Source organism: Phoxinus phoxinus (genome assembly GCF_949152265.1).
Source record: "Phoxinus phoxinus genome assembly, chromosome: 8".
In the NCBI taxonomy this organism is placed as follows: domain Eukaryota; kingdom Metazoa; phylum Chordata; class Actinopteri; order Cypriniformes; family Leuciscidae; genus Phoxinus; species Phoxinus phoxinus.
The window spans coordinates 11,615,001-11,632,164 of NC_136883.1; the positions used below are offsets into that span (position 1 = coordinate 11,615,001).

A 17,164-nucleotide genomic window follows, 5' to 3' on the forward strand; every position below is an offset into this window, starting at 1 on the left:
GGTTTTGAAAATACCCATAGGCTACTTAAAGCACATCACTAACTTTAATTATTTCTAAAATCCTTTTTTTATTTTTATTATTATTATTATTGGGAATTAAAATGACAATTATAGTGCAAATGTACGTTTTTTTATGTTATTTTTTGCACACCAAATAATTTAAAGATATAATTCAGTGTCTAAACATGTCATTGAAGTTATCCTTCTGACACATGGCTATACTATTTAAAATGTAAAATAATGCTTTGAATAAAAAAGATCTGCATAATAGGCCTACTGGCGAAACACATTTGATAGAAACGTCAATGAACAGAAAAGAAAATCGTCTATGTTACTAAATTTTATTTGACATTTTGTAAACGGTTAAGGAAAGAGTTAAATGTTCGAAACTCATTCAACTCTTTCCTCCTGCATTTCCAAAATGACAGTCAGCTGACGAGAAAAGTTTTGGTTTCCGAACCCATATGTTAAAGAGCTCTGAGATCCAGAGATCCCATTGGCTCGTTGAGAACCTGACGTCACGGCAGCTATAAAACTCAGCAATGCTTTTAAACTCTACTGTAGTGGGTCGAGTTTAAAAACTCTCTTAGCTCGATCTGTGTCAACATCATTTAGCGCACGTATTTCACGTTACACTTACCCGTTTGACTACGATGGTGTCTGCTCTTCAGGAGTCACCAAAGTGTTAAATGTTTGAAATAGAAGGCCGCCGAAATCCACATGTAAAGAGAAGAGAAAGAGATCCAATGCATTTTTGCAATAGACTGTGCCAAGGAGAGCTCATAATCTGGAGTTAGGAGAGCACTGAAAAGTCCTGTGCAGTATCTGTTTTCCTGCAAAGAGTAAAGCATTTAAACATCATCAAGCTGGCTCACTCTCTTCCGACCCAGCCCGCTTTGACAGCTGCTCTTCACCCGCACTGGAGGACGGTCAGCAGCAAGAGGATGGCATCAGAGCTGGCACTGAGCAGCTCCGACCTGCCCACCAGTCCCCTGGCCATGGAATATGTTAATGACTTCGATCTGATGAAGTTTGAGGTGAAGAAAGAGCCACTGGAGCCCGATCGCAGCATCAGCCAGTGCAGCCGCCTAATCGCCGGGGGCTCCCTGTCTTCCACCCCGATGAGTACGCCCTGCAGCTCAGTTCCCCCTTCCCCGAGCTTCTCGGCGCCCAGCCCTGGCTCCGGGAGCGAGCAGAAAGCGCACCTGGAGGATTTCTACTGGATGACCGGTTATCAGCAGCAGCTCAACCCGGAGGCGTTGGGCTTCAGTCCCGAGGATGCGGTTGAAGCGCTGATTAACAGCACACATCAGCTCCAGAGCTTCGACGGCTATGCTAGAGGGCAGCAGTATAGTAGCGCAGCCGGACCGGGAGGCGCCATGGCCGGGGAGGAGATGGGATCCGCCGCCGCGGTGGTATCTGCAGTCATTGCCGCTGCTGCAGCGCAGAACGGGGCACCTCACCACCAGCATCATCATCATCACCACAGCCACCACCAGCAGCACCAAACTCCCGGGGTCCCGTCCGGCAACAACTCATCTGCCATGCACCACCAGCACAGCCACCTGGACGACCGCTTCTCGGACGAGCAACTCGTTAGCATGTCCGTGCGGGAGCTCAACCGGCAGCTGCGCGGTGTCGGCAAAGAGGAGGTGATCCGACTCAAACAGAAGAGGAGAACCCTCAAAAACAGAGGCTATGCCCAGTCGTGTCGCTACAAGAGGGTCCAACAGAGGCACGTACTGGAGGGTGAGAAGACCCATCTCATTCAGCAGGTGGACCACCTCAAACAAGAGATCTCCAGACTGGTGCGCGAGAGAGACGCGTACAAAGAGAAGTACGAGAAGCTGGTGAGCAACGGCTTCCGAGAAAACTCGTCGAGCAGCGACAACAACCCCTCATCCCCGGAGTTTTTCATGTGAGTTCCCTAAAAAAAAGCCTAAAAAAGAAATCAATAAAGATTTTAAAAGTTTTTTTTTTTTTTTTTTTTTTTTTTTTTTTTTTTAAGATCAAGGCTGACAACTTTTTATCGCTTTTATAAAGAACTGAAGTCAGTTTTAGAGTTTTGGGGGCTTGTTGTGCAACCAAACTATTTTTTTTTCTTTATGCAAATATTAATCTTTAAATTAGTTCATATTTTGATGTGTATGCATATACACTTTTATGATATTGACCTTCATACACTTTTGCATTTTTTGCCAAATAAGAAAGTTTGCTATTTTATTTTATATAGGCCTACATATATATTTTTTTCTTTTTGTTGTTGCTTTTTTGCCAAAGTCAGAGGATTTTCCCCATTATCATCTCATGTCTTCTGCTTGCTGTTTTGTGACTTTACATGAGAGACATTATTGCTATAAAGAGACATGTCATTGAAGTGCCTGCATGCTGGACATGTATGGTCTTTTGTTCTTACTTTATTCCCCCTCCATTTTTTTATGCGCTTGAAAATGAACTTCTACTTGGAAAAGAACTTCTGCTCAGCATGGCATTCATACATTTATTTCATTTCCCGGTCACTTTTTTTGGAATACGGACTAAAAAAGTGCAAGGAGCATCATGTCATCATCCTCCCCATTAAAAAGTTGATCCATACAGTTTCCATACATTTAATTCTCTGTTGAGAGCCAACTGGAAGCAGTGTTTCGAGGGAAAGAACAAGGACCTGGTTTCAAAAAGGAGTTCTCCCTCTGGGACTTAAACAGTGTTGTTGCTAAGAGCGGTTTGTGTATTTAATGTCAAACGTTTGCATTTTGATAACTCTGGAATGAACTACTTTTTTTTTGCATCATATAAAAACAGTTAAAGGTAGCCCATGCCACAGTTTGACACGAAGAAGGAAGAGTGACTTAAAAGTTTAGATGTTGCCTGTTCATTTTGTTCGAATTTTGGGAAGGCTCCAAGTTTGCATACAGCTGGATTTTTATCATGCGTAACTTGAGCTTTTTGCAGCATGTACTTGCAGTAAAAACAGCAGTTTGACAGTTGTAGTTCACGATGTAGCCTGCCATTTACTGTATTTTAAAACCAAAGTATTAAAGTAGAATTTCAAGTCAACATGGAAAATCATGCATTAAAAAAAAAAAAAAAAGTCTGATCTATTTGGAATGAGTTGCACTAAATGTAGCTTGTAGCAAATTATATATCACATATTGGAATCTATCTAGAACGCTAATTTAAAAGGCACCCGTCATGGCTTTGCTGAAAACTAAAAGATATAATCTTATTTAGTTATATATTGTCAAGCAGGACTCGATTCTTTCTTTCTTTCTTTCTTTCTTTCTTTCTTTTGATGTTAATGAATTCATTATTTACATGGCAATAATGTAGTAATCAATATTAAAATGTCTGGACATTGTTTTATGGTCAGGGATTGATACCCTGCTTGTATAAAATCAGGATATACCGTTCATCAATAAATTCTTAAAACTATGTTAATTATTATTTTATTTTTTTTCATATATATTTTGCTGTGCAAAATTATTTTACCCACTAACCGTACGTGATGTTCATATATGCTTTTTTTCATTTCATACAATATGATATGCAATAAAAATGCAATTTGGGCCACTTAAAGTCTGCTTTCTCTTGATGTTGTTTGTTAAAGTTTTATTAGGTTTTTTTACGATCATTAGTTGTTTTAATCATAATTCTTGTTAGTAGGCTGGTTTTATTAGTCTTATCCAGTGCATGCATTGCACAAAACATGTTTGGCATCTCAAAAATTGACTGTCTATCGTGAGATTCGGACTCTTGAAACTATGTGTAAAGCTTTCGCTGTTATCATATAGTTGTTTGCTCATAAACTCATAAGTATTCTCTGGAAAAGTCCACAAGATCACATTGCTGCAGCCACTAGCAAGTAATGTTTGATAGAATATAATGCATTTTATTGCATACAATGCTCTAACATTCCAAAGTTTGACAATGCAATTCATCTCAATGCAATGGACTTTGTTTTATGTTTAGCATGAATTTATAGTCTCACCTTTTTACCTTTTATTTAATGACTCGCAAGAGAAATTGTGGATTACTTGATGAAAGTAAACTCTTTTCACTGCATGGGTGTAGGCTATGCATGCTGTGTTGCACAGAAACTCCTGGAACAGCTATTTGTTCAGGTCTTGAGGTAAAAAAAAAAACCAAGAGATTAATTTAACAGCGAATGGTTGTAGTGCAGTTATCAAAGAACAGCATGTTATGCATCTGCCTAGGACATGCATGTTTATATAAGGGCAGAGTTGTCAGAGTTCTCAACTGGTGAGTCGTATAGGCGTGTTCTGATAGGGCCGCGGACTGCAGGGAAAAGCCTGCTAAATGCAAATAGTAAAACAATTAAGCCACGTCCACCAATTTGCACAAACTACATGCCGTAGTTTTTCTGAAATATTTTCCTATTCGTCGTGTTATGGTAATCATTTTGAATATTGCTGGGCTTAAGCAGTTGGTGTTAATATTAATAAACTCAGATTGATTTTCTAAGGACATTTTGTTTACCTTTGTGTATGACAAACAATGAAGGTACTGTGTTGGCTCAACGCTTGCTCTGGGTGTTGAGAACCACTGTACTAGTGAAAGTGTTTTTGGAGGTCAGAGTGAACATGCATATCCTGTATGTGTGCAAAAGTTTCTCCCACTGTTAGATATGTGCCATCTGACCACAATTTCCATATATATATTAAAAAAAACTCAGACATGCACACAAAAAAGGTGCACACAAAGAAAGGACAAATTAAAAATATCAAATTAAAGGACAAATTAAATATATAAATATTATTATCAAAATGAACAGTGCTCAGTTTGTACAGATATTTGCTTTTTATTTACTGATTCTCTGCCTTTCCTTAATGTGAACGAAGCGGCTTTATTGTCCACCTCTTCTGAAACAAAGCTGTGGAGGTGAGAGCAGGAGATCGGGCAAGAGAATATTGCTGAAATGTTGAAATGATTTGAAATGTAATTTTCCCCAATGATTAATCGCTCAGAAAAGGTCCAGCTTGAGCCATTTAAAAATGATAAATTATGAATCTGTATTGCTGCAGCGGTATCCATACAATTTTTTTAGCATGAATGCGAAAAGTGCAATTTATAACAAATCTGTCTCTCATGCGTACTAAGAGGAAAAGGTTCAGAATTAGTATTTTGAGTTGCCAAAACCCTAAATGTCTCAAACTTTGTGTGCACTGAAGACATTAATTAAGGTAAACACAAGTTGTAAGTAACACTACATTCCTATGATTTGATCTGCTTTCTTCGATTTAAAATGCATTTATGTTGTCCTAAAACATTTACACTTTATGGTATGTAAAATCTTGCTGTTGCAATTACTACACGATTGGACTGTTATGATCCTTATTTTGGAATTACTTTTATTTATTTATTTATTTATTATTATTATTTTATTTGGATTCAATGTGGCAGAGAAAGGGGAACAATATCTTCATTGAATCAATGCATGTTTCACTGAGTTCTCTGCAAGATCAAATCCAAGCATTAGTAAAGGTGTATTTCAGTGTGTGAGTGTATGTGTTTACAGAGGATGCGTGGAGGTCAGTGAGCGAGATGTAGAAACCTGCACAGTCATTACAGAGATCTTTACCCTCAGGGGAGACCTTATTCATTTCCTGTACCAGTCCTTAAGTCAAATGCATACACACATAGGCGTAGCAGTCTTCGTATGGTACGCAGCTATACCTTTCATCCATTTTCACTTTTAATCAGCTATAACAACAGCTTTGCTCAACAAATTTGCCCAGCGATTTTGCATTATTTTGATTAGTTGACTAAATGCAATTACATTGTCATCAATATCCATGTTCGTTGCTGGACGGACTGGACTTTTATTAGTATTTGGTGTATGCTACGTCATGACAGATAGATAGATAGATAGATAGATATATAGATAGATAGATAGATAGATAGATAGATAGATAGATAGATAGATAGATAGATAGATAGATAGATAGATAGATAGATAGATAGATAGATAGATGGATGAACAGAGCAGTTTTGGAAGTCTTTTGGCTTGTGGGTGAACTTGAAAAAGCTCTCGGAAAGATGTGCACACACTTTGAAACTGTGTGTCAGAGTATTGGGGTTTTCCAGCGATGCACAGATGCAATAAAGATGAAAATGATGCATGTGTGATACAGAGAGAGAGAGTGAGACATCATCGTTTAAAAAAATGTCTTATTCTTTTATCTGGACTGTGAGATCCAATTTTAAATGAGAATTAAACCATTTACAATTGTAACAATTGTTATGCAATAATTTATAATGAACATCACTTTGGATAAATATTACCTTTAATTCAGACAGTAGCATTCATCATACAGCTTTCCTTTTTAATAAAGGGTTTATTTTTTGAAAGCTGAAAGTGTGTTGACGTGTGTCAATAAAAGTCTTTTCTCAGAAACATGCATAGTGAATACATGTGTTGGCCTTTTCTGTGTACTTTGTAAAATCATCAGTAATCTTCATCATTCATAATCGTCCATCAGTTATTTGACATTGAACCCCTCAGTACTCTCGGGTAATTTTTGTAATTTGAAAATGTGCCTAAATGAAGCCACAGTCATAAATATAATAATATTTCTGATATTTTTATTTTATTTTATTTCAAGGTTAGTGTTGAGCTTTTGAAATTAATGTTATAATAATTGTTTCAGTTTTAATTACATTCAATTAAATGAATGTTTTGTTTTTTTTCGAAGCTGGTAATTGTGATGTATAGCTTAATTGTTGTATTGCATCTACAGACAGCAATTCAATTAAACACAATACCTACTATATTTTTTGCAAAATTCTCAAATTGGTCATTTAGACATTACATTTTATGATCATTTTATGTTTGAAATGAATCAAAATAGTCATAGAAAAAAAATTTCTGGAACTCCTTTTCATCTTGCATGCAGTGACCAGCTATGGCCCTTACATGTGATACTTGCATGTGCTTGTTAAACGTCTGTGCATGTTGATTTACTGTAGCTGACTTCAAGCCTATAAATAATATTTGTCCCCCAGTGTCAATAAAACTGTCAAATCATTTTTGTAATACATTTTATCTTTCTTTTTTTCTCCTTTGTTTAGCACACACACACACACACACACACACACACACACACACACACACACACACACACACACACACACACACACACACACACACACACACACACACACACACACACACACACACACACACACACATTTATATATTTATTTATATGTATATAACTAATTGATGTGTGTGTGTGTGATACATACAGTACACCCTTAATGGTTGAAAGTGTGCATTTGTCTTTTGCCTTTAAAGCATTACATCAAACTCAACCTTTATGTGAGGTAAATTTTACATTTAGGTTTGATATAGCCGGACGCCTGACAATTTTAGGTCTGTTTTACATTTTCTTCCTAGATAGAAAATTCTATTTTATGAAGCAATCAGTTTATTATGATATTACATCAATAATTTAGATTATCAAATTTAGATTAAAATATCTGGAGTGGAGTGGAATGGGTGCATAACGCACATACTGTCACACCTTACTTGTACTATATAGACTGAGTTCATCAAAATATCCAGCATAAAATTTCCAAAAAAAGTGGATGTCAATTTCCATCAGTAATGAAAATTAAATGGCTCACATATACAACATTTTTCATTACTGTAAAACTAGATCGAAGAAGAGATTGTTGCATCTTCTGTTATTTCATTATAGACGCACACCTCAGTGAAACCTATTCATCAGAAAAATAATAATGTCAGATTTAGCTATTTTTTCCAGCGCAGATTAATCACGTATGAACAACTTGCAGTTTGTTATGTCTCTGACTGTTCATCTTGTTATATAATGTATTTCAATAATAATCAAATAATTTCAGCTTAGTACAATCTCTTCGCAAAGATCATTGTAAGAAATGTGTTAAATCATATAGTGAAATCACAATTTCCATTTAGTTTATGTATTATGACATCTTCCCCCTCTCCCTCTCTCTCTCTTTCTCTTTTTCTGGCAGGTCTTCCAGAAAGTTCCTTCATCTGTGACCGTGAGCTCTCTAAGCCTGGCCTTGATGAGTGAGGTAAAACAATTTCACCTGTATCTCTGACACACTAAAATACCACAGTCTGGAAATGAACACAAAATTTGCCATAATCAGAGGTACTGTGTTTATTTTTACGGAAATTCATTCTGGAAAGTCTAATGTTAAAACATGCTATAACTGAATTGTGTGATAAAAAAAGCATACATGAAATAATAAAAAGCAGTGTTATTTTCCAGTGTGGATCCCAATGTGCATGCATTAATATTTCTCATGGCAAACTACATTTTGATTTAAAATAACATTGACTGAGTACCTAATACTTTACCTGACGTACAACTTGCAGTGAGGCTGGTACTTCCTAAAGTGCTGTACGAAACATTTTTCTCACTTTACACTCGACTATAAGCAAGAGTAAATTCACCTTCCCATAGGCCGAACTCTCAGTGCTGGGGTGATGGATTTCTGTAAGCCCAGTTGAAGCACAATCCATCTTTCTCCAGGCTCAGTGTGTACTCTTCTAGGACTACACCAATGACATCTCACTGGAGCACCTTGTGCAACTCGCTCCTGGGTAGAGACTGCGCTCAGAGCTGTCAAGGATTAAGGTGTTTGTGTGGAACATTGCTGAATCATAAAAGGGCTTTTAGTGACCAAAGTTCTCCATGTCCACGGCAGCCAGACCAACCGTGATTTATTCAAAGGCGTTGTGCCTTTTAGAACAAGGTAAAAAGTCAAAGATCTTGTGTCCTATGTTTTGGGTTTAAATGCAGATATAAAGAGTTGTATAAAATGGATAGGTTTAGGTTAAATCTGAATGGATGAGTCCTATTCAAAACTGCTTTAAAATAGACTATACATAAACACACAACATGGTGCAGCACAGTGGTGCTTATGTTTATAGATATATATACAGCATTTACTGTTTCCTTTTTTATTAATACTTTCAATAAAAATAACAAAAAGACCAAACAAATATTTATCTGTTTGGTCTTTTTGTTATTTTTATTGAAAAATAAAACATGAAGATGTGATATAGTCTTTTCTTTCCTATTGTGACGTATCCGAGTGAAACGGCTTCGAGACCAAGACAAAATATGTAGTACAGGACTTGATTTTTGTTCAGTGGGACTTGATTTTGTTCATTGGGAATTGATTGGATCGTTGGATCGATTTCATGTGATTGACAGGTTGTCCCACTTTGCAGTACACACGTCATCAGAGAAGAGAAGAGAAGAGAAGAGAAGAGAAGAGAAGAGAAGAGAAGAGAAGAGAAGAGAAGAGAAGAGAACAGAACAGAACAGAACAGAACAGAAGAGAAGTAATTACAAGAGGGAGGGGAAGTTATTTTGATTACGAAGACATGCACGGAAAATAATTTATAATAAATACTGCAATATTCAATAAATATAAATATAAATAGTATATAAATCAGCCATTATGAATACTATAAAATTGAACCTATGTTGATTCAAACCACTAAAACAGTCTATAGTTCAGTTCATTAACTACATAACTTTGCGGATGTCATGGATGATGTCAGAGACTAGCGTATATTGTTATTATTATGACTAATATTAAATTAGTTATTGAACATTATAATTGCTTTTGCTGTCGCTTTGCCCTTAAACAGTAATTTTAGTGTCATTAAAGTCACCATGAAATTAAGATAGATCTTATTTTTTTATTGAATATTGCAGTATTTATTATAAATGATTTTTCCGTGCATGTCTTCGTAATCAAAATAACTCTTGCAATTACTTCTCTTCTCTTCTCTTCTCTTCTCTTCTCTTCTCTTCTCTTCTCTTCTCTTCTCTTCTCTTCTCTTCTCTTCTCTTCTCTGATGACGTGTGTACTGCAAAGTGGGACAACCTGTCAATCACATGAAATCGATCCAACGATCCAATCAATTCCCAATGAACAAAATCAAGTCCCACTGAACAAAAATCAAGTCCTGTACTACATATTTTTTCTTGGTCTCGAAGCCGTTTCACTCGGATACATCACAATAGGAAAGAAAAGACTATATCACATCTTCTTGTCGACTATGTAACCAAATGGAATTACGATTGTTTCAAACGTGTTTCCCTAACACTCCCCTTCCGCCATTGGTTAGACAAAAAGACCGTTCTGCCCCCAACTCAAACGAATGGTTGAGACAGATTTCTTTTTGAAATGGTCTGGATGTTCAAATAAATGCCACAGAGCCATTTGCACACATTGTCACATAGTTTCCACTTTCAGGGAAATTAACCTACCGGTTCAAATTGTTTACTTATAGTTATTTGTCCGTGCTTATTAAGATGGGATAGAAGAACGTATTTGACATCCACAAAAAATAAATAAAAATAAACTTTCACTCTTCACTATTGAATGATTAACGAGTAAAGAGTTTACCCAGTTGTTCTCAAAGCTTTGTCAGTTCTGATGAAGGTTTACCCTTAGTTTCTCTGCACTTCAAATCCAATGTCCATTTAGCATGTTCCTGTTTCTCTATCTCTCTCATACTAATCTGTATAATGAGGATGAGATGTTAATGTCATGTTGTCCTTCCCATAATGCTCTGTGTTCCCGTCCCCATTGTCTTTAAGTAGAGCACAGGATCAGGGCTGGCTAGGCTCCAGCCTCACTTAACTCCGCCAGGGAAAAATGAGACGGACCTGTCGGAGATGACAAGGACAAATCAGCATTCAATGAAGTGCTTTAAGTGCTGTTGTTTCCAACAGCCATAGGAGCAGCTGTGAATTAGTTGCCCTTTAAAGGCGGGCGAGGAAATTTGCAGGATAAACACTAAGGAATGACAGGACATAGAGAACACAGGAATGAAAAACATGATGATAGGTGTCTTACATAAACCTGCTCTGTTATTGCACACAGGAGTGTGGGTTACCATGTCTTCAGAAACAAAAATTATGAAGGCATCTTAGTAGAGAGGATGTTACACAAACATTGGTTTTGGACCTATCTTCCTACCTTGTTAAACTGCCCAAAAAGCATTTGGACACAGTCTAGGACTGGGATGTGCCTTGTTGTTTCCGTAAAGAGCTTTTATCCATGTTTATGAGAAAATACAAGTGAACATTGAGTAGCCTTTCTATGTCTTACTGTGTTAGTAAGAATGGAGAATGGTGCTCGTCTTTAGCAGGGAAACTTTTTTGTCACATGACTTGGCTTTCCACTGCGATTGTGGGTGTCATTCAATGAGTGTAATTTTGTTGTAAGAGTATGACGTGTCCTTTCAAACAATACGATTAAAAGAACAACCGAAACCTAATCTTAAAATCAGAGAGCAATGATTCGTTGAGGAGAATGTTGTTGAAGTCTCAATCTGGAGTGTGTTTCCCGTACAACGATGTAACTTGCTACTTAACCACCGTAGTAAAATGTATCACTGTAGAAGCTAACTAGCTAGGTACAACTGTTTCCTGAGAGTTGTAGTTTAAGCAACACAAATTTGCAATATTTTCAATGCTATTTACTTATGTGCGTTGGAACTATGGTTTCGGAAAACGCTCAATCGTTGAACTAATTTATTAAACTTGTGACCACAGTTGGCTAATGATGTTTTCGGGAAACGCACCCCTGTTTGTTTGTTCGGCTGTTTAGGGCAGTGTTGTAGTTCAGCTCATTCGAGTCCAAGTCCAGGCCAAGACCTGACTATTCAGAGTCAAGAACGAGTCAAAATGCTCTAAAGTCCCTTACAAGACCAAGACCATAAAGAAATTGAGTACTACAACACTGGTTTAGGGACTGAAATCCTAAAAGGAAAGTCTGTTCAGAAGCTAAGCAAGTTATGATATTGCACAAAAGTTTTGTTATGGTGGAAAAGCTTATTCAGATTACTAAAATGTTCTTCACACAAAAGAAAAAAAATCCTTACACAAACCCCCTTTTGGAACCTTTAATTTTGAGAGTGTAGTCAATTGTTTTATTTATGTTTGCTTTAATAAACAACAGATCTACAAAAAAAAGCATACACACACATTTTTATAGATGAAAAAATATTCAGTTAACCTACAAAAATAGACACACTTTGGTGAGTTTGTTGAAGAAAGTTCGCCTCATGGGCTGCCCTGACTCCTCCATCGCACATGGCAATAGTTCAGACACTAGTGGGGGGACAAAAGGACACCGTAACTGCTGAGGTAGGAGAAAACGAGCAAATCCCTGGGAGGACAGTGTGAACACACACTCTTGTCGGGGTGTTGCATGCACGACATCAGCCATAAGGAGGGTGAAGTGAGACGTGACTGGCGGTTGAAACTTTTCTTTCACTGATCTGGTCAGTCTCGCTGATGGAGTGTCACATTCTAACTGTGGTGCCAAAAACACCATGTATCACACCCACCACACTTCTGTATTTCTGCAACACCCTTCTCTTTTAGCATAACAGCTCTAATAATTCCTTATACTTGGGGCACAAAATCAACCTGTTCCTGTAAGGCTGGTTGATTTAAGGCTGGGTATCACCAACTACCTCTCAATACGATACACATGGCACAAATATGTTATAATGCAACACATGCCTCATGCTTTGAATTTATGAAAACTAAAACTAAAATTGCAAACATGCTGCAGTTCCTCTTGCACAGTTTGCTTTACTTTGGTTTGTCATAGAAACGGCTCACTGAGAAATGCCTGTGTTTCAGAAATGTTTTAGGGTTTGTGCTTTTTTGGCTTGCATCTTAATTTATTGGACTGTTCAAAATAATATAAATTTAAAGCCTTTTTTTACGGCATATCATGAAATGGCCTACTGTATGTGTTAGAAACGTTTAAAAACGTGACTTAAGACATCTGTGTTTTGTTGTTCCATCAGTTGCACTTTATCTTGCTGTTGTTGTACACAAGAGCACATCCTAACACTGTGGCATCCATTTTTATGGACTTTTTACAATGTCCAGCCTTAATTTGCTTTATGGTAAAGCACCGTGGCATTATTGGCATAACAATATGACTTTCTGTAAAGCTGCATTGAAACAATGAGTTATGAATAGTGTTGCACATAAAGACTTGACCACACGTTTTTTGCTGCAGAGATTTGTGCAGTGTACATGCACTTAAAAAAACAAGTTATATTATTAGAATTATTATGTTTTGATGATCATTGCTGTCCAAGTACTTTCTTTAGATGTTCCTATAATATTTCTGTTAGTGACTATTGAAGTGATAAATTAATTCAAAACCCATCCACTTCAATGCTGGTCCAGGGTGTCTCTGTGTCCCAGCAGGACAGGACGACCCAGACTTGCTGTGTCCGCCCGATCTTCCAGCCACCTGCTCCAGGCGAAGGAAACTAGAGACGGAGGCTGACGGTCTATATTTAGATGTGCAGGCAGCAGACGCTGTATTTGGGCTTTAAGGTTAAAAATATGGATATCTATGTACAGTCAGGCCAGAGTACAGTACGATGCATTGAATACCGTCTTCACCCGAGTCTATTTTAGCTTACCGGCTCTGATCTTGAGCTTCTGATCTCTCTCTCTCTCTCTCTCTCTCTCTCTCTCTGTGTGTGTGTGTTGTAGCACAGCCTTACTTCCTTTTTCCTTAAAGGTAACTGGACTCAAGAGAGGGGGTGTAAAAATACTTTTCTTTAAAACAGCAAAGTACGCTGAATTTGAAATTGTGGCTTTAGCTGTGTAATAGAGAGGGTGTCATTTTAGCTTGAAGCCATTAGTTCTAGCTTCAAGCTCAGGGAATTTAAGGTTTTAAGGCTTATCTGTTCTTTGAATTTATGATATCAATCCTCATTCCCCCCACCCCCCCACCTCGCCCCCAAATTTTTATTTTTAAATAAAAATATTATGATTGGGTCTGATTAATTCTTTTAATATGTATAGTCATCATAGTTACAAAACACTGAATTGGTCCAAAATTAGCACTAGCTTGCCAATTGCCTTTTTTTTTTCTTTTTCTTTTTTTTTACAAGTGAATAAATTAGCTGGAAACAATGCAATTATCTGCGCTTTTAGCAGAGAAAAGAAAAATAATGAATTTGTCAAAAGGACAACAAAAAGATTATTATATAGTTATTATATAGTTATTATGCCAATATAAACAGTAATTTTGGGCAATGGATGGTACTCTGAAACAGTGTGAGATTTAGTCATTTGTGTGTGAGTATAATAATACTTTATTCATAGATTTTATTAAATTTTATGAGGAATGACTTAAGAGTTATTCATATATTATACAGCTATGTCACGTGACAGGACATAGCTTTCCAGAAATATTTATTATCAACTATTTGTGTCATCTATTTTCTTTCTCATATTTGTATGCTGGGTTGTGTGTTGCTGCGTTAAAATCTACAGTGGGCCATTCATTTCCAATTCTTTTTTATGTCTGCAGAAAAAAGAAAACTTTGCACTTTAACATGCATTTGGTCCCACCTAAACTTGCTGATCAGCAGAATTTAGTAAAATGTATTCAAGGAGAAGTTCCATCTCCGTTTCCCCCAGCACTGCCCGCGGTGGACCCTCTTCCTCTGCCTCTCCACTTCCATCATTTGCTTGTTAGTATTATTCTGTGTGTCTAATTAAACTAGCTCTTCATAAGTGCTGTTTTACCGAAGGCATCTAGCATATATATATATATATCTGCTGTTGTTCTGTACAGTATCCTCACATGCCTTTTGTTTGGGTAATTATTGTACTCTTTTTTAAGGTCATGACTATTTCCTGCCAAAAGTTGAAATGTGAGGTCATTATAGAGTTCTCCAGAACCCGTCTGCCTGCAGGGTAATGGGACACAATTAGAGAGATGTAGTCATGAACCTTCAGCAGTGGGTTAGACAGGCACTCTGTGGCATGTGTTATAAAGCTGTGGTCTACCACCTTTTAGAGAATTTAAATCATTTCACAACAATTATTATGTGGAGTTACGTCTGGACAGTTATAGAGGAAATTATACTCTCCAAAAGCTTGTAAATGATCATTTTAGGGAAGTCTTATTTTTCTTTTCATAATCAGTCATTTTAATTAACCATCAATTAATTGCTTATACTTAATACAAAACATTATAATGGTTTCAAATACCATGCAGTCTATATTTAAGTGAATATTGGTATTTGTATATTTAAATTTTGGTGAATATTGTAGATTCTGAGCCAGCTGTATTTAAATGCATTAATGTTAATAGTAGATGCAAGTTTTGTTTATGTGTTAATTGTTTCATTAACACAGGATTCAGCTTTTGACTAATACATTACCATGCATTTTTGCTGAACTTACTGATAAGTTATGATAAAAGACAATTAAAAAGACAATTGTTACAATTATGGTAAATTTAGAGTAATCTACAAATATATTTTGGCTCAGACTAATGCCAACATCAGATACAGTCATTGCATGATGACTGCCACACACACACTTCAACACTAAAGGAAACAGTGGCAACAATCAACTGATCATTTTACATACAGGAAAAAATGCATTCTGACATCAAAATCAACAAATAATTTTTTGAATGCAGAGAAAAATTATTGTGCAGTGTTGGACAATGATTTTTTTACAAAAATATATTATAGAACTGCATTCTCAAAGATACATTTCTAGACTGCTTAAATTATTAGAACTCAGCTGAATATTTTCAGATTTGATGACTAAACTTGTGTGTTTTTATCATTATTATGATTATTGTACTATCAATTATCTAAATTGCTTGAATTATTAAAAATGAGTTAAAAAAATGAACATAAATAATAAAAATGAGGTCTTGAAATAAGCTCAGAGTGTGGTCCTTATTTTGGTCCACTGCAACAAAAACACAACATTAACATTAACAGCTAACTAGTATTCAGTTACAAGCACAACAGCCATTGGCACTGATCCTAAACCCATCTACATACCGGTGTGACTCCGACCTTCAACCAGATGGAACTGGATAATATTCTGATTGTTCCAAACCAATCTGACTTCTGACCTATAATGCTGCCTGAATCATAATCATGCACTGTTCGTTCATTGGCCAGAGGAGAACTGGCCCCCAGACTGAGCCTGGTTTCTCCCAAGGTTTTTTTCTCCATTCTGCCACCTGATGGAGTTTTGGTTCCTTGCCACTGTCGCCTTTGTCACCTTTCTACATTTGTTGCCATTGGCTTGGCGTGCTTAGTTGGGATATTCAATTTAACGTTTAATTTAATATTCAACAATAATACTGATCTGCCTGCATTGACACTATTATATATATATATATATATATATATATATATATATATATATATATATATATATATATATATATATATATATATATATATATATAATTAACTAAATTAACTAAATTAATTACTTTTTTTTAAATAAAAATGAAAAATCACTGAACTTACTTAAAGGGACACGCCGACTTTTTGGGACTTTAGCTTATTCACCGTATCCCCCAGAGTTAGAGAAGTCCATACATACTAGGGGTGGAGCCGAACCCAAATACGGTATTCGGAAAGGCACAAATAACGTGTTTTTTACAAATACTTATTTCGAACAAATACTTAAAAAAATATTTGTATTCGGGAACAAGAAAAACTGTATATCAAAAAGTTGTGTTTCCTTGTGAGACCGCAGTGCATGCCCGGATGAGTGAGAGAGTGACGGACACAGGCTGCTCCACACAGCAACAGAGAGCCAAAAAACACTTAACTCCATCACTATTTTTGTTGAACAGATTTTTGTACCTTAACTGGGTTCCTGAGGCAGTTTATAACTTTCGAGAAGTGGTGTTTGATCGGGAGATTATTCCATTACGCTACATTATTGACGTCTGCAGTCGGGTGCTCTCATGTTCGCTCTGTTTACGTAGCTGTTTAGCGCGGTAATTTAGACAATAGGCTGTTGACAGAGTAACGTTAAAGTTCGGTTAAAAAAAGTAAAAAATGCTTGTGTAGTTGTGTCGAATTGTATGCACGTGTGGGAGTTATATGGTACGTTTAAGTTACTCTGTCTTTTGCAGACAGCAAGATGTAGGCTGTAGGCTTCATAATGTTCACAATGGTATTTTATTAGTTGTTGGTTTAACCATGGATGAGGTAATGGCTGTTATGTTATTTTATTTTCAATGACGTTCCTTGTTTCATCGCTGTATTTATGGAAAAACATCAACCAATATTGCATATCCATAATTAATT

General features: G+C 36.6%; 1 protein-coding gene across 2 annotated transcripts in view; it reads left to right on the forward strand.

Annotated features, from left to right (window-relative positions):
* Nucleotides 1-324: 324 nt before the first annotated feature.
* mafa (MAF bZIP transcription factor a) overlaps nt 325-17,164 on the forward strand; it is a 155,880-nt gene continuing 139,040 nt past the window's right edge. For both annotated transcript variants that reach the window (XM_079620092.1, XM_079620093.1), the window contains exons 1-2: nt 325-1,918; nt 8,020-8,082. In XM_079620092.1, the coding sequence (XP_079476218.1) occupies nt 945-1,918; nt 8,020-8,047 (1,002 nt within the window). In that variant the 5' untranslated portion in view covers nt 325-944 and the 3' untranslated portion in view covers nt 8,048-8,082. The remainder of the gene's footprint in view (nt 1,919-8,019; nt 8,083-17,164) is intronic.